We start from the raw sequence: 24,525 nt of genomic DNA on the forward strand, positions 1-24,525 counted from the left end.
TGGATGAAGAACAGCAGCTTTGTGATACATTTTCTAGTACAGAAGATTCAAATGCTTTTTGTTTTGTTACTATTTGATTTGTCGTTAGTGAACTGAGTCATCGTGTCACTTTCAGGTCAGAGGATGGGTGACTCAGTAGAATGTCACCATCTTCCGCACCCACAGGGAGTCACATGTTGAAACGAGAGTTGTGGCTGCAGCCCTGCACACAGCACACCTGCTGTTCGTAAAACACGCCCACATACCTGCGAGAACCAGGAAGTGGCGTTTTCTTGTAGACCGGACGAAACCGAAATACGAACCAGAGTTTCGTCCCGTTGTAATTCTCATCGTCCTCTGCATCCTTCACTTCCATCCAAACTGTTCGGCTTAATGTGATCTGGACACATAACAAAAACAGGAAACAGACGGAGGTTCACCTGGTAAGTCGAACGTGTTTTGTTTGACCTGAATGTCGACATGTTTTCACCGTGTTTCGTCGCGCTCATTACCATATTAGGGCATTACACCGATGCCTACTAGAGCCACACAGGTTTATTTTGGCGGTTAAAGTAATAAACAACAATTTAATTTGCTCTTAATGGCAGCAGGCTTTCATTTGTATCGGGTTACTGTTAGCCGAATGTGACTTGCTGTGTGTGTGTGTGTGTGTGTGTGTGTGTGTGTGTGTGTGTGTGTGTGTGTGTGTGTGTGTGTGTGTGTTCGTGCATTGTGTTCGCTGCTGTGTAAACACAGGAGGCACTGCTGCTTGAAAGCTAGTGTTTATTCAGTGTGTGTTGTTACCAGCGAGCAGTGTGAGCAGCCAATTTGGGTTTCCAGTGGTGCAACTGATTTAGAGTATCCCAACATAAGTCCAGGCGTGTAAAGTAGTTAAGCTGGCTTCACTGAATCTTCTTCTTTATTTATTTTTTATAGACGGCAGGAGTTACTGGTTTCACTCAGTTGCCAGTTTACATCATTAATCTACAGACTAAAACATGGTGATCAAAGGTTTTTGTTGGAACTGTTTTGGAGACTTTGTGTTGCATTTTTTACATAACCTTTTGGATTATATTTCCCTATACTATCATAAAGGTTTGTAATATTTAGTCTACCCTACCTTAATATGCACGTTACCAGTTTAGTAGGTCCACCCAGCTAAAATGAATGCTGTCTGATACAACAGTCCTGCAGTAAATCGTTCCCCCGTGGAGGTTGTGATGTTCAGTATTTGTTGAAATTCTTGATTCAACAATAATGTCACTTTGGATGAAGTCGTTTGTATTGCTTCTATTTGACCTACCATCCACAATGATTGGGGTGGACAAAATATTAGAAATACCTGTATGTATAACGCAATACGATTCTACAACGCCACAAATTACAGGCTCCTCCCGTCCACAAGTCGAGTTGTCCTTGGGCAAGAAGCTCAAACTGCTCCCAAGCAGGCATCTTGTTGGCAGATACTGACTCAGAATCAGCCTAAAAAAAAGTGTAATATGTATTTGTTTTTCACGACATGTACCCTGATGATCCAGATTATACATGTGGAGGGCACGTGCACACACTGACTCTCTTTCCTCTGCCATATATATATATATATATATATATATATATATATATATATATATATATATATATATATATATATATATATATATATACATACATACATACATACATATACGTTTAATCTGTGCTGCGGTGTGGCGTGCCACGGTCTGGCTCAGGTGTGGGAGTGGAGAGGGGCGCTCCTTATCAAGGAGAGGGAGTTGGGGGGGGGGGGGTATATTACAGAGATGTATTAAAGACAAAACTAATAAATGGTTGTCAGAAAATCGGGTTCAGCTTTATCCCAAGCCACCACATGTGTATTTTGCTGGAATCCTCTGCATCTGTCATTTCAGTGGCCTCATTTACGGCTCATGTAGGAAGTGACTCATGTTGTTCCTGTGGGCGGTTAATGAGTCGATAAATGATATGATAACGTGATATCGGATCGGTCCATGAACTTGCATAGTCACTCGCTGATACCAGGTCTCTGAGGTATTTACGATACGGGTATCGGTATCGAGCACTGTGGTGATTGGTAAAAGTGTTGGAAACAATCTGTCAGATTGACTATTTCTTGGCAGACAAGGTGCATCTGGAGGAATTGTAAGATCTCACAAATATTGTGTTGATTGGGTGAAGCTGTTTTATAAGATAAGTCTGGTGATATTCTATATTTTTTGCATGAAAAAGCAACAAGGTTCTGATGTGACTAACACACAGCCGGATATATCTTCTCCCTCTGTGCCGTAGAGCTCCGTCGTTAAAAACACATCAATGAGCCACACTGGGTCACATGCATGCAGCATTCCTTTTATATGTCGCCAAATATGGTATTTTGTTTGACAAAAAGAGAAATACTGTTGTGAGATTGTGAGTCAGAATACACCAGAGCAGCTGCAGACAGTGATGAGAGCAGATTTCAACCGAGGCGTTCACAGAATCAGGGCATTGCTCTGAAAACAGGTTTTGTACTCTGAAATCTTGAAGTGCAGCTTGATTCCAGCTTAAATTACTTTAGTCGTAGTTGTCATTTAATAAACCCCGGCGGAGGGGTGTGTGAGGGTGAAGTAGATGGGTCTGTCTGGGTGTAAATGGTGAGGAGACTAAGCCTGGATGGGGTATTATAGGAGAAGGGGGCAGGGAGCATCCATGATCTGTCGGGGCTTAGTACCACAATTATTCCAGTGGCTGCAGAAGCAGCAGCAGCAGCGGCGGTGGTGGTGGTGGTGGTGGCAGAGGCTGTGTTTTCATTAGTGTAATGCCCAGAGAAGCTCCAGAATTATGTAAGAGTGACGTGCTGTCATCCTCTCTCGGCCGGCCCACCGCCTGGTTGGAACGTGGCCGTTTGTTTCCCTTTTATCCTCCCTCGCTTGGGGGGAAAAGCCAAAAAAGGACATCTGTCGGAGTCGGCAGTAAGAGGGACAGGACTCGTAGTCGCTCAGCCGCGGGGACCTCGCCGCTCCGGGTCCCTGAAGCCGCGGCTCGTAAGCATGGCGAGGACAAATTTGCCACGTTGAGGATGCGGGAAAGGAGATGAGCAAACGTGGAGACGTCGAATGTGCCGCTGGCCTTGCACTTCGTTTAGAAGATGAGTGTAGCAGCAGCAGTGTGACACTGTCGCCGTCAGAGGAGAGTTAGACGATGAAGTTTAAGAAGTTCATCACGATCATGCAGGCGGCCATAGGGGTTGTGCCCCTGAACAAACGGGAGCTTCTGCCGCCCGGCAGGAAACTGTGGAGACCCCAGGGGTGAGTTGGATCACATCGTGTCGTCACCTTTAAACGTGCATAGAGAGCTTCTGCACAGCAGTAGTGAACTGCATGTTGTAACAACTGCTGCAGCGTTTTTTATTCGAACAGATCTACTTTTAAATCCTGATAATGTTTCAGAAATGATGGTTTCTTGTTCGTGCCTAGTTCAGGGAAGCGACGGATGAATGTAAAACAGAAGTGGTGTGTGGTCGTGCAGATAGTTTTGGTTTTATATGACCAGGTTGTGAGTGTCTGATAAATAGACCTCACAGCGTTGGAAATTGACATCAACCAGAAACAATCTCTCTGTTATTCAGAATAATCCGGGGTAGTCGAGGACAAAATCTCAGATAAAGACGTCTCAAAAAAACCGGCACAAATAAAAACCAAAGTATCTGCAATGCTGGGCATCACCAGCAGTAAACAAACAAAGTGTTTTGAATGCCCTCTTTTCTGGGTGGTCTGACTGGATCAAGACAAATTGACTATTTCATTGGACCCTTCTGATGCATTTGGACATAAAGCTTTCAGGGATTTATTACATTGGTGCCCTTACTGCTTTGAGAGAGACACCATATTTTTTTAAGGTCAAGGTGTTTACCCTGCTGCGCATCGAGATGGACGATGATGGATCCTGAAGACGTCCATATTTCAGGCGAACCGCAGAGATCGTAGTCAATTCAATCAATGTCCTCTTACTTCTGTTTTCAAACTTCACATTACCTCACCGACGAGCGGATCCGCGCTACGAGAACAAACCTATAGATTGATGTAGCCAACTAGATTGCTATGCTAATTGGACGAAATACTTTACACGGCTCTCTTCCTTGTGTGATGTATTGGAAACCGTGCAATACGCTGATGCTTATCTTGTGTTTATTAAGTATATATCACAGTTATATCCCTTCTTACTCCACTCCCCCAATTCTTTATTCTACATTCTGTACATTCAGTCATCTTTATATCTCTATGCACAATGTTCACTAATGTCGAATTAGGTGCTAAACTGCCTCACGCTTTACTGGTACTGTGTGCATTGACAGTTGAGCCCAATCTACTAGACATCCACGTGTTAAAAAAAAAATCAAGATTGCTGTTCATTGCATATAAATACTCCATTCATTTCAAATAAACAACTACTAAAAGTACTTTAAAAAACTTCTTTTAGATGCACCAATTGTGCGTCCCCACATCCGCGACCCATCTTCACGACATCGAGATGTGATTCCACTGAAAGATGTCAAACAATATTATTGAATTATTGCCCAATAGGTTAAACAGGCACTTAAGTGGTTGACATGAACTGCATCACCTGTAAGGGAGGTCAGATATAATGTATTATATGTAAGTGTGATTGAGTAGATCAGTGGTGCCAGCTGAATGAACAGATGTTTAAAATCGATGGCGTTTGATATATTAGTGCAGAAACGATACCTGGGTTTTGCTCCTTAAATTATCTCAGGTTACGGTTGAGACGTGTGTTGACCAGACAGGAAGTGTCGAACATAAGACACGATGGAGTTTTAGCATGTGGGGTCCAGAGTTTTTGAAGCTTGACTTATATTGGGGACCGGGATATCTGCCTCTTGCTGCTTGGATCCGTCTCTTGTGAATCCCCCAACTTTACGAAAGTGCAATACTAAATGTCTTGAGTAAAACCTTCAATGGGAGCGTTGAGATGACGGGGTTCATACATATTGCTAAAGAGCAAGAAGTGAATGCTGCCGTACCCAGCCCGAGGTCTAAATCTTCTCTTTTTTAAATTTTTTTTATATGTCTTGGATTACTTAACTGCAACTGAATCTACAAGTCTGTGCTTAAAGGGCGTGTTTAGTCATGCCGGGGCGCTCGGCTTTCTTCACTTTGGACACATTTTCTGAGTATCGAGTGCATCCAGTCAGATGATCCAAATGCATCAGAAAGCTCACGTCTGACTCGCTGCTATGAAGTTGAGAACTGTAGTTTCAGCTGAGTGGAGAACTCCACATGTTGGGACACGTTAGAAGTGAGGCTGCAGATTATAGTATTACAGTCGGTAGTATCTGTGTGAGCCGGGTCTCCTCTGGCTTTACTCTGAGCCGTACATGGGTAGCTTAGTTCTGGGAAAACGTTGTATTCGCTATTTATAGCTCTACTTTTTGTTTCTGGTCCTGTAGTCTTTGAAGTATTTGGTTTATATCTCCAGTTTTTTTTTTTTTTTTTTACGGCTGCAACAAGTAGATAGTTTTAATCTTTAATGTGAAAGTGTGTCTCATCTACCAATACTTGTTACATGTCTAAAAGATGATTTGAAAAAAGTCAACAATGTGAAGAAATGTCCAACATCCCAGAGCCTACGCCGACATCTTCAAATGACTTGTTTTGATTGACCCAAAGGCAACGGAATAGTGTCTTTCATTGGACCCTCTCCAACAGGGAAATACTCGCATCTTACAGGCAACTTTTTCTCAAGCTGAGATAACCCTGATGACATCACTTTGACATCATCAGGGTTTTTCCTCAGAGTGAATGTTTGGTCTTATTAAAATATATATATATACTTTTAAGTGTAACACATTTTGCATTAAAGAGTTATCATTTAAAAGTGTGTGTTTCTCTCTGTGTGCGTAGGGACCAGCCTGGCTCCGACCAGACCGGCACTGACCTGCTCAAGTCCAACCGCAAGTTCCGCTGGTCCAGAGAAGCCCAGTACTTGTACCTTCGCCGCCTCTCTTCGCGCAGCTACTCGGCTATTACGATGGTACGTTGTCGACCGCGTGTTTAGTGTCGATGCTTTGTTTTCGGAGCGACGTACGTGTGGTCCCGTTGACCCCTCGCTGTGTGTTACAGTCTTAAAAATGCAGATCTATTTAGAGATTTTAGTTTTGAATCCAGTCACACGGAAGCACGAGGCAGCTATATTCATGAAGTCTGTTTTTCACACATACAATGTGATGTTTCAGTGAAGACTCGGCCTTTGCTTTTACTTCACATTTGAAACTCTCACAGCTTCGTGTAGCTTCAGTGATTTGCATGATTTCACATCATTTGGATGATTGTGTTTCTCTCTTGATGAAAATTTCATGAATTTTAATCTTGTGAAACTCTTTCATTATCCCGTCACTGAGTGAAATGAAAAACGGATACATGCTTTTTTTGGGGGGGGGGGGTTTATCCAAAAATAATTTGTAAGCTGCAAAACATGGCTGCTTCTCGTCTGACACGCTGATGATTTGAAGATATGAGTTTTCCTGAGTTAGTGTTTCCCAGACTTCTATACAAATACGCTTTAGTGACCCCTCCTGCACCCTGCATGATGATTAACCGGAGAGACATGTCATGTCCCGGAAGCTTCATTGTTTTAATCACTTGGTCACACGCATTATTCAGGCCGGTGAAGCCGTTTTGCATTCGGATGGCCTATTTTAAGGCCTATTTCGGATATGTCAGCTGATGAAAAAACATTTTTGATAAACTCTTGTTCTTTTTTTGCGAGCATAAAAGCTTCTGTCATCTCTTAAAATAGTGGATAAGGAAAGCAAACGGTTAAATTGCACATGGTATAAGGGATTTTGGACATTTTTGGGGTCAGCTGGTGTTGTTATGTGATTTGTCCTGTGTTGATAAAATACTAGATGAGGGTAGGCTTGAATGGATAGTATTACACACACACACACACAAAACAACAATAGCTTATTGTTGGACAGCTGCACATTGGCATAGTTTTTCCAGACTATGCCAGTCATGTTATTCCAGTCTTTAATTTTAAGAACTTTGCCTATTTCATACACATTATACTAACATTGTTTTGCCTCTGTAAAGCAGGCTACACAAAGTGTTTTGTCTGAAATACATTTCAGATTAATTCCCTCTCCCTGCACACTTGTGTTTTTAAATTGCACGTCCTTCTCGCAGTTATGTTCTGTGGTATGCTGTATTAAATCTGTTGTTGTCTGGCAGCCTCACAGCAGGCTTCCTAGAAATCAATGGGAATTTTGGACTGATCCATGTCGGCGGTATTAGACTTGCACGCCCCGCTACACTTGTGTCTATAGTGCGATCATCTGTTCGTTATTAATGATAGCTAACGGAGCACTTTCTTAATATCAAGCGAGTTTGATGTAATACCACGTTGTTTTAGTTTGCTGTCCTCTATCACGGTTGCTTTTAAATGTACCCCCCCCCCCCCCACACCTTGCTCACATTTGGTATGATCTTAACCAAGCCAGGAGCCGTCGGCGCTAGTTTTTGCTCTGAATGTTTACTCTTAATATTTGTAGTAGATAAAGTGCGATATTTTAATTAAAGGAGACGAAATTTGACCACTTTTTAGACCACTTTAAACTCTCAAGTTTCATCAAAACGTATGTCTACATCCGACCGTGAAGGTCTGAATAGTTTAGTTTGAATCTACAGTTCAAAGTGCGTGATGCCAGTAAACGGAGGGGGGCTGCTCTCGCTCAGCAGATACGCAACCCAGTATTTCACCGTAAGTACCTGCATAGCAAAGATCAGAGTATGCATAAATACTGATGTTGATGGATGATAGCACTGATATAATCCTGTTTCAGTGTGTGCATGTGTTTGTGGAGAAGTAACTGCAGTTATTTGGGAGTTTCCATGAACGCCTGTTGCATCTTGCTGCACCTGCTGTGATGTTAAGCTAAGTTAGCTGTCAGCTAGTTAACGTTATGTTAGCAGGAACACGTTCAAAGTCAATGCATCCGGTTTAAAACGCTGCTTTGAACTTATAACTGTTACTGATATGTCTACATCTCCCGTAATTGACACATTGTCTCATTTATAGTGCGCTTAAAGTGTTGTTCCTTCTCGTGCCTCACGATGTAATGTGGCGCTGTCTCCAGCAGGGGGCGGACGTGCGCAACGTTTCTGTTATCAGCCGCCAGCAGCACACAAACATTAAAACCTTCAGACTGCCCTTGAAGGATTGTTGGGAGTTGAAAAGACATAAAGTAAATGTATTGACTCAAACTAATTTACAACAAATATTTACAAAAGTATGGTCTTCATATGTTATATTGTTATATTGAGTACTGAGGTTGGCAAATTCAAAGATATTCAAGAGGAAAACAAAGCGAGTCATCTTTTCTTTCTCTTCATACCATGGCTAATACTGTCTGTTTTTAATTTAAACGTACACTTTATTTTGAATTCAGCGTCTTCCACAGTCCAGTAAAATTTCCAAACTATTTCCAATGTTTTCTGTAAAATTCCACAAAAATATTTGACAAAACAAGGCCTCACTTTGGACATTCTTTTGTTACATTTAGGCTTGACTTAATGATGAATGATATAAATAGTCAAGTCGATTAAATGTTAATAAAAAAATACTTATCTGCAGCTCTAAGTACTTGGACTCAAACATCCGATTATTTCTTTGTAAATTCCACCCACACATTCTGTGTTTCTGTTTTTTTTTAAAGAGTCTACCTCTCCTCTAAATAATTTATCGCGGCCTGTGAGGATGACCCAGTATTTTAACCCTCCCTCCGTGGAAATGTGTTTGTGTCTTGTTATGTAACGACCAACACTCAGGAGGCGACGACTTCTCCAGCAGGCCTGCCTGCGAGCAGCCATCACAATCATATTACAAAGTATAAGGAGACTGTCTCATTAAAACGTGTCTGGTTTGACCCAAAGCACTTCAGTTGTTCTGCTTCTTTTCGTCAGACTTTCAGACGATAATATGTTTCCTCTGTCCACACGCACAGAGGTTCTCTCTTCTGCTGCAGTTCTTGGCCTCTGGTGCAAAGATATGTCAAATATGCAGAAAGAAGCAGCAGTAGGCTACTTCTTAATGCTGCTTTTCTTTATCGATAAAACACATGTCTCACCTCTGAGAGGGCGACTCTCTAATGCACACACACAGCGAGCGATGCGGCTCCTTGTCTCTGTAATCGTCTCAGGCCAAAATTCAAAATGTAGTGGGGAAAAAAGATAGCGCTGTCGTTTACAAAATTTAATGTAAAAAAAATAAAATGACATTCAGTACGGCCCTATCCAAAATGTTTACTACTCTTATGAAGCGCGGAGCGGGCGTATGGCTGTCTGGTGTCGGATCCATAAAAATGAGATTAACGATTTTAAATTCACTCATGCTGACTAACGCAGCGGGCGGACGTGCAGCTCCACCAAAAACATCTCTGAATGCACAGCAGAGTGCAAAGAGTCTAGAGATTGTTTTATAACATTTCAGTTCTGATCGTAAGTTCGTTAATATCGTCTTATTATCGGCGTAGGAAATAGCAATTGTCGATCTACCCGTCAATCGTCGGCACAAGAGCATTTCATGGTGGCCGTTTCAAAGTGTCCAAGACAAAGATCCTCTCCTCTCTCCTCTGTAGTGTTCGTCCTGCTGCAGCAGATGCTGCTACTCATCTGGTTTTCCCTTGTAGGCCAGAAGATCAAAAAAGTGTGTTATGCTGGGTGAGCTGCTAGCCCCAGTTGTGCCCCCGTTTCATGAAGCGGCACACAGATTTCACTTTAGTTACCAAAAAAAACAATTCAAAATCCCGACCATTGTGTTGTCACGAACTTGGGATTTGCAGTCTGCGCATGTTGAGTGTTTGTTTGTCTTCGCCGAGGTGCGTGTGAATCATCTCTACAACTTTGAGGAGTGGGCTGGTTTATCTCAAGAGTCTGAGCAGACATCAGACCAGAACGCGTGCTGAGATTTATTTCCTGTGGTGTTTTGCGGACGAACAGTCGGGCGTGTGATCACCGCGTCCCTGTGCAGAAGTTGGTGCGTCTGTGTGTTTACACTGTCTGCAGATGGTGGGATTTGTGCTGAATGTAGGCCAGCAGAATCCCTCGTACGTCAAAGGCAGGCAGGCGGGAGGGCAGATGCAGGAAGAGAGCTGCTGCTGGTTGTGCAGCTGTGGCCATGGAGGAGGCTTTGGCGCACATCAGTCTGCCAGAGCACCGCTGGCGGTGAACGGGGAGAGACGCAGATAGGAAGAGACTGAGAGAGACGACGATGAAGACCGTCCTCAGCCTGCACAGGAAATGGGCCCACGCGGTCAAGACCATACGTATCCTTCAGGGACTCGTGAGTGTGATTCTGATCGACAGATTTGTTCAGATCTGTGGCCGGGGCAGCTGGACCTGACTGGTCCTGTGATGGTAGTGTTGGGTGTTTTTTTTTTAATAGACCTGATGAGTGTCAGAAATGGCTTGAGTTGAGTTGAGTTCTGAAATGAGGGATCCAGAATCGCAGAAAAAGTGGCATCAACTGTTCTAAAATCAACAATTTGAGACGGTAGCGTCTGATTTAAGTAGTGAAAGTCAAACTGAATCCATGGTAGTTTAGTAGAGAAATGGAGATATGTATCATCTTTGTTCTTGAATTTTTGACTTTCACTTGTTCTTAAATGATGGAATATCTTTGACCGAAGTTGGTTTGTAGTTCACAATGACTGATGGAGGGACTGATTGGATCATTGATCATTCATTGTTGGTCGCTTATCAGGAAGCTAATCATTAATTATGTAAAGTTGAAATTAAATAAAATCAGAAACTGTTTATTACCATCGTATGTTGAACATACAAGGAATTTGACATGACAGGAGGTGCGTAACATTTAACAACAATCAACAACGAGCAACAATGCAAAGTAGAACAAATTCAATTTACAGAAAATATAAGATGAAGTAAAACATAATAATTAAATTAATTACAGTAAAATAATACTGGTTTCAGCTCTTAAACGCAGTTATGGTTGTTTTTCTCTATTTCATACGATTTTATTTCTTTTCTTCTTTTTTTTACCATGTCTGACAAAACCAGTTTCTAGAGATGGGTTTGTGCTCCAGTATCTTTCGTTAATCCTGACAATTAATGAAACAAAGATTGTCATTTTCATTTTTAATAAAAAGCAAACTAATTGTTATTTGCAGCCCTTGACCGTGCTGCGTTTTGGTTGTTGAATGACTAAACCTCTCATTGTCCTTCTGGGAGCTCCTGGTTGTGTAAAGACAGCGTAAGCGAATGTGAACTAGCATTTGTCGTTTCATCCCGTGACACATTATTAATCTGGTCGGTGAGATGAAACTACCCCGTGGTAATCTTCCCTTTCTCTCCACAGAACCCGGTCATGGAGGAGACCGTGTGGGAGCAGTACACCGTGACTCTGCAGAGGGTGAGTCCATCTGCCCCAGAACACACCACACCTCTTCTTATTTATAGTATTCACATTTCAGCCATCAACACAGGCTGTTATTCTCAGTGCTTCACAGAGACACCATGCAGTCAGCTAACAGTTAACAGAGCACCCACACGACAGGCGTAGGAGACATCCCCTGACCTCTGAATGAGACCCGGAGAGAACTTACGCAATCATGAATAGTGAAGAACTAACACAACAAGATATATATGTACATTGCGAAATGTATATATCTGTGTGTATATACCAAGTCTGACTAGACATTCAATGCCAGCTTCCGGTACTCCGACTATTTCGGTACTCTGTGCTACTGACACATTCTACATGGTAGAAGTAATTGCTAGTTACAGCGTTAAATGTGTCACATCTGTGCCACATCTGTGCCACATCTCGCCACCAGCCAAGTGAACCAGGTTCTACACAGCGTACGACTTGTGTGTGTATGGGCTTAGGTAATCACCGTGATGAGCGCGTTGTCTCCTGCTGTGGTTCACTGGAGCCAAAAAAGCAGATTTAGTGCATAAAGGTCTGCTGGGGGCTTGTGACCCCCCCTCAACCCCACCGTAGCCAGCTGTCACTCTCTGCTCTGTACATCTACGTTTTATCCTCTTCTACCATTTGGTAGCTGAGTCGCCTTTTTATTTGTTTAGACATGTTGCCTCTGCTGCTGCCAGTGTCCTGTAGAACATCTCTAAAAACATCTTTACAGGTCCACGAGGCTTTAACAGACTTAAAACATTCATGTTGATTTTAATTACGTGATGTGTATGCAACATAATGTTCCTCTGGGAATGCACAGAGAACACTTAGTGCACAGCCCTGAGAAGCGACGAGGGTTGCTGTAAAGTTCACGGCCGGACCCACAAGCTTCCTCCCCCCCCTTGGCCTTTCCAAGCCACCTGATTTAGAACTATTTTCGATTCATTATGAGACCGTAGGGGACGGTCTAGTCTAGGTAGGGGACGGCACTGCCTCGTTGTGTATACTCACGCTCATGCCACCGTGGTTGAGTTCAGTTAAAGCCCAACGTTAGGAATATCTTGCTGAACAAAACGTGTAACCATTTAGCCACTCAAAGTCTAATGGAATAATCCTACTGGCTTTTTGTAGAGGGAACCAATGCCGTGCTAACGTCCGGGGTTGGCCTGCAACAATGTTATCCCTGCAGCACTCTAATAATTGGAAACATTGATTACAAGGTAGACTTTATTTATGAGGAACCGTGCATAGAATGTGATTGCATTGTGATGTAAATTGTGATTGTAAAAAAAACACAATCAGCCAAATGGCAAATTTTCATCTGCAGCTTAACGTTAAAAAGCAAAGAAGAGAAAATGCAAACACTGTATGTATGTATATATATATATATATAGATATGTATGTGTGTGTGTGTGTGTGTGTGTGTGTGTGTGTGTGTGTGTGTATATATACATACATATATATATATATATATCTGGGTTTGAAAACCAGATGAATTTACTTTGTTAATAAGTTCATGTACTGTATCAGATTGCTCGATGCAAAGGAAAAACAAACATGGAGGATAATAACAAAGTGGCAAAGATTTGTTGTGCCCAGTTTGAATCCTGGCTCTGTTTTGTTTCACTCTTAAAGCAGCAAAGCAAGGCTTGATGTAATGAAAAGACGCCGTCTTTGGCAAAGCAAAGTAAAGTATGTATTTAGAATAATACAGGCAATATGGAAGAGAAGAAATGAGGCAATCTGTTGCTTTGACTTCCAACAGTCAACATATCAACCCAACCCACGTCTTGCATCATGAATAGTGGACATTCTGCAGATGTCTGGCAGCAACAGTCCGGTTTTCCGCTAATTCTTCCCGAAATATTTTGATAAGAGGAAATAATTATTCTTTAAGAACGTTTTATCAGCGGTAAAGAGACTGTTGACGTATTCTTCTCCTCTGTGCCTTCATCTCTGCCCACGTCCTCCCTCCCTCTGCCTCCAAGGCCATCTGCCAGACACCGTGGTGAATTGTGTGGGTTTGTTTCTGTTCAGATGCAGATGGAAGGGAGGGGATAAAGAGACAGGCTCATGAAATCTGTGACCCAATCTCATCTGGGCGAAAGTGGAGCAGTGGCAGGTGGAGGCACCGTAAGCTCAAATATACGTTTCCACACGGAAACAAAACCCGGAGGGGTGACAAAGAAAATCCCTCCTTTTTAAAAACACTGCAGTGAATGCAAACACGGACGTGTCGGCTGCTGCACCGCTGCAGTCATACGTGACTCCAGAACGCACAACTGTAATCGCAATCGGAGTCAGAATCCCTTCAAGCACCACGTGCAATACAGCCATGATAATACACTGTGAGCCGACACACAGCACAGGGATTACAGGACCTCTCTCACACACACGCACACACACACTCACTGTGACACAGAATAGACGGAGGCTCCACATGATTTACATGTTTCCACTCTGTTTTGTTCTCAGGATCCGAAGATGGGCTTTGGCTTCGCAGTGTCGGGGGGGCGAGAGAACCCGAATGACGATAGCGGAGAGACGTCCATCGTGGTGTCCGACGTCCTGCAGGGAGGACCTGCTGACGGCTTTTTGTTGTGCGTACCGTTGTTGCTCGTGATTTAGTATGAAGACTCCACACAGCAACGCTCAGAAAACCTTTGCAGACTGTAAAGCAGTTTAGTGTCGTCGGTTAAAGTTCTCGTGTTGCGTCATTCAGTCGGGAAAGATACTGTTTTGACCAATTCATCTGTGCTCTAAATATTTAATTTCGTACAATTCAGCAGGACCCATATTGGATCTAAGGAGTTATTTATTATTAGAGATCTAAGGAGTTATTTCTCAACTTGTAGCCGTCACATTATGTGAATTAGTGTTCAGACAACTTTCTGAACAGAAAGTCACTTTAACCTAAAATATGAAATGTATGTATTCAAGTTATGTCTTCCATCCATGTTTACCAGTTGTTTTTGCATGTAGCATTAGCTCATATCGATGTGTGTTTGTGTTCAGTGAGAGTGACCGAGTGATCCAGGTGAACGCCATCCCCATGGAGGGGGCCCTCCACTCCTTCGCTGTCCAGACCCTCAGGAAGTGCGGCAAAGTGGCAAAAATTGTAAGTGCAGCTTTTGGTTTGTTGTTTGAAGCGTATTCTCCTTCTTGTTGCTTTGTAAACCACAACATTGTTCATGGAATCATGTGTGTTTGTAACATAATCACATGTATTGCTCCACCTCTCCTTGCATTTCCTCTCTCTCCCTCCACTTCTCAGGTACTGCTAAAGTGACCCCTGACCTCTTTTTGTTGTTGTTGAATAAAAGTCTTGTTTAATCAACAGACAGTCAAGAGGCCCAGGAAGGTTCCTGTGAATATGCTGAACCGCCCCCCGTCACCCGACGACAGAGTCTTTAACAACGACTACAATGAAGATTACAACTACGAGCATGACCGCCGCAGCGTGTACAGCGGCCGCAGTGGAGGCGGGCGGGACCACAGCCCGGAGAGGGAGCGAGGCGGCGGAGGCTACACGGATTCTGGCTACCAAACACGCGAGCGCGACTACGACCGGGACTACGACCGGGACCGGGACCGGCGGGAGCGCGGCAGGAGCACGGAGCGAGACCTGAGCCCGGACCGGCAGTACAGGAGAGACGGCAGCAAAGGCCGCACCTTGGACAGAGAGCGCAGCCCGGATCGCCCGTACAAGGGCGAGTCCAGCCCGGACAGAAGGTACCGCAGCGAGCGCGCATTAGAAAGAGGCCACAGTCCCGATCGGCGCTACCGCAGCGAGCGAGCCCTCGACCGGGAGGTCAGCCCGGACAGACGCTACCGCAGCGAGCGGACGCTGGACCGCACCAACAGCCCAGACCTGCGCTACGGACGCGAGAGCCACAGCCCGGCACGAGGCCGCGGACGCGAGCGCAGCTTGGAGCGAGGACGCGTTCGCGTCCCCAGTGACCCGAGGAAGTTCGAGGAGCCGATGAAGAGGAGCGGGAGCAGGGACCGTCTGGAGCGTTCGCCGTCACCCGCCGCCATGCCCATTCCTCTGGCCCGCCCCGCCGCCCGGGACATGGAGCCACTGGAGAGACCCATGAACGTGCTGCTGCTGAAGAACCGGCCCAACGAAGGTGAGAGACTGAAGAACCTCTTATAGTTGGTACTAAAACAGGTAATACGTTTTTTAACCAACTACTAAGGCGAGGTGTATCGATGGTTTATGTGTTATTACAAAGCTGATTATTTTCTACCATTTTTTTCCAGAGTATGGCCTTCGACTTGGCAGTCAGCTCTTCATCAAAGAGATGACGAGCACAGGACTGGCCTGCAGAGATGGGAGCCTGCAGGAAGGGGACATTATATTGAAGGTAGGGTCGAGGCTTTTCTCCAAAGTGCAGATTGAGAACAAGCCGTGTGTCAGAATAAAATTGTATATCCAACTTCTGGTGTGGGGGTTTGAATTTGGTGATTTGGAATGCTGTGTATCTTATTTGAAGTTTCAAACCTCTCGTCACTCTTTCTCCATAACAAATCTGTTTGATTACGTAACCATATTGCGTCTTTGTAGTTGGTGCAGTGATCTCTGGATCTCCTCTCCCTCTCTCGATCAGATTAACGGTACGGTGACCGAAAACCTGTCGCTCACCGACGCAGGGAAGCTGATCGAGAAGTCCCGCGGGAAGCTGCAGCTGGTGGTGCAGAGAGACAAGCAGCAAGTGCTGATCCGAGTCCCCCCGATGGCCGACAGCGACTCTGAGCTCGATGGTGAGAGACACTCGAAGCTGAAAAGCAGCAGGTCCTATCCGCCGTAAAGGCTAGCTGGAAGACTTGTGACCCACTTTGTCTGGTTTTGGGAGTGTGTGTGTGTGTGTGTGTGCTCACTCGCCTCAGGCAGGGTGATCTAATCCCTCATCATAATCTGCTATTGGATATGAGAGACTTTCATTACATTCGGGTCTGTAAAGGCCTCGGACAACAACAGGGACTGATTGTGTTGCGTGAGGAGTTTTCAGCGCTGCGACGTACAAACCACCCGAAGTGCAGCTACTTCATTTTGATTTGTAATGGTTTGCTGTGCTTCGTTCATCACGCCATGCTAAAATACACGGAAAACGCAATCTGGCTTGTTTCTCCTTGGAGTCGGTACCACATATAATTACTGGGCGTACTCCACTTTGTAGTGATGTGACCTTCATTTGTGCGCGTTTCTTCCCTTTGCTGCTTCCCTGACCTGTAGGCCATTTGAATTGTGTGAAAGCCTCGTTCAGTCATTTTAAAAATGGAGGAGCATTGAGGAGACATTAAACCCATGGACGTCTTTAAGTTCAGAAAGGATGCTTTATCTTTGTTAAATATTGAACGCGTTTGTTGTTTTGTGTTGCAGATATCTCCGAGATCGAGTCGTACCGCTCCTACTCTCCACAAGATGAGAGGCGGGGCCACCACTCCGACCTCTCCTCGCACTCCTCCAATGAGAGGCTGAGAGAGAAGCCGAGGTAAGCCGTCATTAAATCTTGAGCCGCGGGAAGTATTTATTCCTCCTACGCAAGAATTGAACTGCTTGATTCGAGTGGTTTGTGATGATCAAAGCCCCAGCGAGTCCGCTGAGATATCCCCAGTGACTGTATTATCTGTGTGTCGCTTAATACAGCGGGGAAATCAGGACAATGCAGGATTATGTTGATTTGTGTTTCATGAAGCTTTGCCAATCACATTAAAAGGAAAAGGGAAAAACACGAGTGGTGATAATGAGGAGGAGTTTCTCTTCAATGACTAATCTCAATAATGTTTCATTTGTCTGCCATTTTGTGTTTTTCTTGATAGTACCGACTGATTTTTGGGGCTCAGATTTGGTGGTATTAGTGTGTACTGAGGGATGACATGCAACAAAGGTCCCCAGCAGACCTGACGATGTGGCCACCAGAATATCCGATCGGCGATTAACCATATGTTGTGATGCTTGAATTTTGTGAAATCACCAGAGAGGACCCACCCAACAGACTGGCAAAAATGGGCGCCATGCCAACACCGTTCAGAGTGCCCGACAGGGTCGTAGAAGACACGCCCCCTTTGCAGGCAGACAGGGAGGAGCCACGATCGGACACTCCGCCAGGTACACGAGTGTCTCCTTCTGAATATATATAAAACTTCGATCATCAAACGGTTTTGAGTAAAATCTATGTTGATAGATATGAACATGTTTCTTCAGCACCAGCAGTTACTGCAGCCCCGAGGAATCACGCTGCTCATAAGGTGCCAATGAAGCCAAGCATAGAGGACCAGGACGTTTATGGGTCAGTATATCGCAAATAGTTATTCACCACACTGTTGGATCAGCTCTCTCTGGGTTCTTACACCAGAGACCCATAGTTCACGATTTCACATGAACTTTGTTTTCTTCCGTCCTTCCCGTTGTGTATATGTAATTCGTCGGTATGTGACGTAATGAGGTCTTTCTTTCCTCGGCCAGGCCGAACACGGTGATGCTGCGTTTCCACAAAGGGGACAGCGTGGGTCTGAGGCTGGCAGGAGGAAACGATGTAGGCATCTTCATCGCTGGCGTTCAGGATGACAGCGCAGCTGAGCAGGAGGGTCTCCGCACAGGAGACCAGATCGTGAAGGTGAGACTTCTTTTATTCCACATGAATTGATTAATAACCCACATTTAGGATCCCCATGAGACTCTGACCAGGTTGAAGGTACTAACCAGTGAACAGCACTGTAAACACAGCATGAAGACATTTAAAGGAGTCAAAATGAGGTGTCCTATCTGCTGGTCTTGTATTTAAGTCTTTTCTGTACTATACCGCTCTCTCTAACGGTATTTCTTGTCCGATTGGTCTGTTTCAGGTGAACAACATGGACTTCCGAGGCATGGTGCGTGAGGATGCCGTCCTCTACCTCCTGGAGATTCCCAAAGGAGAAGATGTCACCATTCTTGCTCAAAGCAAACCTGAAGGTACTGCACTGCATGGGTAATGGCTGCTAGCGGTGGATGATGTATAGAATATATACTGTGTGTATTGGGGCTTGTTGTACATGGGATGTAGTAAATGACCATATCTCGAACATGGAGTACAAATATTAACTGTCACATAAGACAGTAAGAGAATGGCTCCTAATACAACTAATACAAATATGTATTGCTATTAATAACAATGGTTAAGAAGGTCAGATAAATACAATGCCAAGCAAAACCAAGGTAATACCACTTGGTTATTAGCTATTAAATATGTTAGATTTTCGGATAATTTTCCAGAGATGCAGCAGGAAGATATAGAAAAGCAATGGACCCAGAACTGTGCCACCTAATCCACTTTAGAGGAGGAGAGGTTTGGTTTTGTGGATCATGCCTTGTGACCCAGAATGATGGGAGGTTGTTTTTTTTTCCATTTGTGTTCTGTTTCAGTGTACAAGGACATTTTAGCGTCTGGCAGAGGTGATTCTTTCTTCATCAGGACCCACTTTGAGTACGAGAAGGAGGCTCCTCAGAGCCTTGCTTTCACCAGAGGAGAGATCTTCAAAGTGACGGACACACTTTATGATGGCAAACTTGGCAACTGGCTGGCAATCCGCTCCGACAAAGACAACCAGCTGCAGGAGAAAGGAATCATCCCCAACAAGAGCAGGTGTGTGCAGGCTTGTGGTCATGTACGTAGGGTTGAGTATTTGTTAAATGAATCGACATGCTACGTCTGTATATGTTAGTGTTGGCCATGCTACGGTGATGCCGACTAAAGCTCTTTTTTATTCCGTCTCACAGAGCAGAGCAAATGTCCAACGTCCAGAATGCTGCTCGGGTGGCATCGGGCAACGACAGAGGAGACTTCTGGAGGCTGAGAGGTCAAAGGGCGGCGAAGAAGAAAGACTTGCGCAAGAGCCGAGAGGACCTGAGTGCAGCTCCAGTCACCACCAAATTCCCTGCATACGAGAGGGTGGTCTTACGTGAAGGTGCCCAAAGAAACAAAAGTTATCCTCTGGTCACGCTGCAGTTTCACACAAATGAAAGTTTTCTCTGTCTCCGTGTGACTGAATGTGTATTCTGTTGCATGTTCAGCTGGTTTCAGGAGGCCTGTGGTGATATTTGGGCCCATTTCCGATGCAGTGAATGAAAAGCTGGGCAACGACATGCCGAGCGAGTTCGTGGTCGCCAGTAAGTGCTGACCTCATCAGCTGTTCGTTGCTGTGGCAGTGTTTTATAACATACCGTATAAAGTGAAAATAGTTAATATTAAGTATTTTCGCATCACTCTGCATTGTTAATATTTTTTAATCCTCTCTCAGAAACGGAGCCCAAAGACGCAGGAACTGAGAAATCCACCGGAGTGGTGAGACTGAACACCATCAGACAAATCATTGAACAGGTATGGTACCCGAGAAGAAAAAAAAAAGGTAGTTTTCTGAAAATACTGTCGGATCGTCTAACACTCACGTTGTCCTCAGGACCGTCACGCTTTGCTGGATGTGACTCCCAAAGCCGTGGACACTCTGAACTACACCCAGTGGTATCCCATCGTCATCTTCCTGAACCCGGACAGCAAGCAAGGCATCAAGACCATGAGGAACCGCCTCGTGCCCGGATCCACCCGCAGCGCACGCAAACTGTACGAGCAGGCCGTGAAGCTGAGGAAGACCTGCTCGCACCTTTTCACCGGTAGGTTCTACTGCGAGAGCAGAATAAGGACAATCTAAATACATCTCTTAATGTTACGAGGTGCTGTACATGGATAAATCAAGGCTAAAGATGTCACGACTGTAAATAGTAACAATGAGCAATCGATAAAAATGGATGAGAAAAGAGAAACAGGACCAACAAGCGCATGTTTTGAGACACGATGGAAGGATCCTTTAGCGATCACACCTCTCCTTTCCTTCTGGATGTGAGGACTGTTATAACCTAGGAGTACTCCGGTGGCTCATTACGATTGACGCGGATTAACTGACGCGTTGTTCGGGATTCTTGGGCTAACCTTGTGTCGTCTTTTTTTTATTTTTTTTTATTTTTATTTTTTTCTTCTGTTCAGCGACTGTTGACCTGAGCTCGGCCAATGACGCGTGGTACGGCAGCGTGAAGGATTCAATCCAGCAGCAGCAGGACAGAGCTGTGTGGGTGTGTGAGGGCAAGGTGGGTCTAACGATCCGCGTGAGCGGAACACTGCCGCGGGCATTTCTCAACTGTTTACATGTCCTCCAAGAGTAGACTTTAGAAACGGCAGCAAAATGAACTTCGCCGTGTGGGTGGGTGTGAGGTTGAATACATCCAGGTTGAGTTTGTATCGTTGCCTTTTTCCTCCTCAGTTGGACGGTTCGGAGGAGGACCTGGATCTCCACGAGGACCGCATGTCCTACCTGTCGGCAATGAGCGCGGACTACCTGAGCATGGACAGCCGGCTCACCAGCGACTACGAAGACACAGCGGACGAGGGCGGGGCTTACACCGACAACGAGCTGGACGAGCCGCTGGACGAGCCCCAGCCGCTGTCTGCCATCGGTCGATCATCGGAGCCCGTGCTGCCAGATGAGGTGGGAATGCTCAATGAAATACTGCGCAGTGTATTTACTGTAGGTGGGGCAAAATCCATAATCTTACCCTGTCCACCCCCCCACTGTGTCCGTGTGTGTAGAAACCTCATCCTGAACCCCGGGCTCGAATGAGGAGGTCAGGGAGCAGAGAGATGCTGAACAGAGAGCCCAGCCCTCCCCTCCCTCATTTTGTCCCTGAACCTCCAAAGGTGAGATCCTCCCTCCCCCATACTGATACGAACAGAACTTAAGGAGGTGTTTAATTTGAGGAGCCTGGTGCTGAAGCAGGTCGTCCTCGCCAAAACCCCACTAAATAAAGGTTTTCAGAACGTTCCAGAATATCTCAAACTGTCCTTCCCTGCGACAGATGCGCGCTCAGACTCGGACTGACTCATCCCGGAGCTATGACTCGCACTCCAGCAGCACCATCAGCAGCGATGCGGTGGGCGTAAACAGGCCGCTCCCCCCTCCTGTGGCCCTGAAGCCCCCCGTACCACGTCAGAGCCAGCCGCCAGAGGAGCAGAGCCCGGGGGACGAGGACCCCGCCAACAAATCCTTCCTGGGCAAGGTTAGTGTCATCGTGCTGCATTTGTATCGCCAACAAAAGAGAGAACCTGAGCAACACATTCCTCTTCTGATCGATTCAATCTCAAATATCCCTTCTGAGTAACACTCTGTCACATGTTCCCGGCTCATCCAGCATTTAGAATGGTTTATTTCTGACGGAGGCTTTGACTCAGTTATTAAATGATTATTTATTTCATTTTCTTCCTCTTTCATTGCTTCTAATATGAAATAGAAAACGGGTGATCAGGTAACGGCATACGTCTGCCTTCGTGTTGAATGTTTGAAGCCCGCCTTTAAGTTCCACAATTACCCATCTGTTGTAATAATGTTCTGTCGTCTTCATTTCATTAAGTTACACTGAAATGTCCCACTGTCAGTCATTTGTTTATGAATCATGCCATGTGGATGTGCTGTCTACTATGTAGCATATAAAATGGAACATTAATTAATATTTATTCATCTCCTAGATTAAAGCTTTTGAGAAAATGGACCATCTGGCCCGAGCTCAGAGGATCCTGGAGCTGCAAGAGGCAGAAAATGCGAGAGTCAGTATTGTTTTTATTCATATTACGGCCTGAAGTACGAGGGTAGAGAGAGGATCAGAGTACAGCCACTGCTCTGTAGCTCTGCCCTGATCCTTGCTGTCTTTTCAGTATCTGATGCTTACGTTGGGACCGGTTCATTCACAACACACTGCCGTCAAATGATATTGTGGATCTAGCTCTCCAATGCATATTGGAGTCCTTTCTGCATACATCTCTCTTATATTTCACAACTATTATTCCAAAAATCTGCTATTATTTCCTCCGGAATATGTCTGATATTGTTGAAAACAAAAGTAACCATGGGGGAGGGGCTTAGCGAAGGGGTTGATTGAGCTGCCTGAACTCAAACCTCTGTGTCAAAATGACAGACAGCCTTCTGATTTTAAAAACACATCCGGTCAGCTCTGATCTGGGTCTTCTCTCTGCACAGTTGGAAATCGCCCAGAAGCATCCAGACATCTACGCCGTCCCGGTGAAACCGCCAAAACCCAACCTCAACCGTCCTCAGCCAATAGGGTGAGAGCATCACTCGTCACAGTAAAAACAATAGAGGTGTTAAGATGTTGTCTGGTTTTATACCGTTATTCCTATGAGAGGAAAAGCTAAACTGCGGTCTCTCTCTCGCTCTCTCTCTGTGATCAGTTCAAGCTCCAATCCCGAGCAGCCCTCCAGGCAGCCGTACTCGGAGTCCCGAGGATACGAGGAGGATGAGGCGGAGTACCGCAGACAGCTGGCCGACCAGACCAAGAGAGGATACTACAACCCTCAGAGATACAATGACACCGAGCTGTAGGCTGACACACCTTCACACGGCCGGATCCCTCCCACGTCGTCTCAGATATGTCTGTGTATATATTGTTTTGATGTGTCTGAAGAGGTTTTATTTTCCCCCATCACACTGAGCCCCATGCACTACCGTTGCATTAGAGTCACAGCGTAGCGTCTTTCCTGACGGATGAATAGCCCAAGAGGTTGTTAAACTGCACTTTTTCAAATGACCTTTTTAAGTTACTGGCGCTGTTTCGGGGCGTGGCCGTCCCAAGCCTGTTTGAAGGGCCTATTGCGTGGCCCCTAGAGAACTCTGGAAAGGAACAATATTGTACAAATTGAGCAAGGACATATGGCCAGCTACCGTCTTGTCATCATTGGCAGGTGTTGTTGGATGACCTTTTGGGCTTTTCAAAGGTTGCCGGGTTTATATTTTTCAGATGCTTACCTCTGTTACTGCAATGTCACGACAAGGCAGAAACCGTAGATTATGTACAATATCTCGACTTTTTTTTACATCCAATATTGTGACCCCTCCACACCATCAACTAGCTAGTTTCAGGCACTCGTACTTTGTAAAAATCAAACCGTGTCAGGATGAGTTATACACACAGAATGCTGCAGGGAGACTTGTTTCTGACATCAGCGTCTCACTGGTTCCCTCGACTAAAAGCCAATGTTATTTATCCATCATCAGACAATGAGATCTGTCAAACGCAACGATTATGAATGATTATACTTACAGGTTTTATTCAGCAAGATAATGTTTTTACAAATGACCACTTTTATGATAAAATGTTTGAGGATTACGCTTGTGTTAACTAGACATCAATCTTTAACCCCGTCGACTGAGACGAGGGAACCAGAAGTGTAAATATGCGAACGCGTTTCCAGATTGTAGGATTCCTTCCTGAACTGCTCTGTAGGAGTTTGTCTTCCTCTTCTCATGACTCTCCTGCTTCATATTATCACTATTTCTGTAATGTGTGTGGGCGGCAGCATTTTTACAAGTGCCTTGTAGCTCTAATATAAGTTTGGATACAACGATTAGCAGACAGCATAAGGGTTGCAAATTGAATCAACTGGAAACGGTGCTGTTTCTTCACCAAAGAATACTTCTGGAGATGCAAAGTTGTAATTCAGAGACGCAGACGGGTCTCGTACATGCAACGTCTGTATTTCACTTTTAAAATGACATCTGGAAGCATTTCTGTATTTCACTCAGCTGGAGCAGACGGACCAGGTCAATGATGTCACAGATTTTACTGGTTAAACGTTCAGATGATGAATCTGTGAGGTTTGGATATAAGGGGTGCAACATAACAACACTGTCTGTCTTTATTAGCTGCTTGCCACCAGAGACGATCCGAGTCACTGCATATGTTTTTATATTGGATCCACCCTGAACTCAGTCAAGTCTTTGGTGATTACAATCATGTGGGTGCGTCAGTTTAAATGTTTGATTCTCTTTCTTTAGTTTGATCTCCATGTTACAGAACAGACTCTTGGTAAATTCAAATAAATCGCTTTTTACATTTTTCTAAACTGTTTTTTTGTAAGCGTCAGGTTTGTCGTGTTTTATTTGGGTGAACGTCATCACACTTTGTACAAAGTGTCCGATCACGCGTTACGCCCACAGTGTGTCTATACCTGTCCTAAATTGACACACACCAAGGTTGTGTGAAAAGCAGTCATTGTT

At 44.8% G+C, this 24,525-nt stretch overlaps 1 protein-coding gene across 1 annotated transcript; it reads left to right on the top strand.

The window, feature by feature from the left end:
• The first annotated feature begins 302 nt into the window (after nucleotides 1-302).
• tjp2a (tight junction protein 2a (zona occludens 2)) lies at nucleotides 303-24,365 on the top strand. The gene is made up of 25 exons (XM_079289691.1): nucleotides 303-422; nucleotides 5,895-6,024; nucleotides 11,368-11,421; nucleotides 13,900-14,024; nucleotides 14,440-14,542; nucleotides 14,765-15,554; nucleotides 15,688-15,791; nucleotides 16,035-16,188; nucleotides 16,808-16,919; nucleotides 17,406-17,536; nucleotides 17,633-17,717; nucleotides 17,894-18,044; nucleotides 18,274-18,382; nucleotides 18,833-19,052; nucleotides 19,187-19,374; nucleotides 19,481-19,576; nucleotides 19,708-19,787; nucleotides 19,867-20,077; nucleotides 20,448-20,548; nucleotides 20,722-20,946; nucleotides 21,048-21,155; nucleotides 21,314-21,514; nucleotides 21,981-22,058; nucleotides 22,489-22,574; nucleotides 22,701-24,365. Exons 2-25 carry the CDS (start codon nucleotides 6,022-6,024, stop codon nucleotides 22,849-22,851), a joined length of 3,666 nt encoding a protein of 1,221 aa, XP_079145817.1. The 5' UTR covers nucleotides 303-422; nucleotides 5,895-6,021; the 3' UTR covers nucleotides 22,852-24,365.
• Nucleotides 24,366-24,525: the final 160 nt, after the last annotated feature.

This window comes from Melanostigma gelatinosum (assembly GCF_949748355.1).
Source record: "Melanostigma gelatinosum genome assembly, chromosome: 18".
Taxonomy (NCBI): domain Eukaryota; kingdom Metazoa; phylum Chordata; class Actinopteri; order Perciformes; family Zoarcidae; genus Melanostigma; species Melanostigma gelatinosum.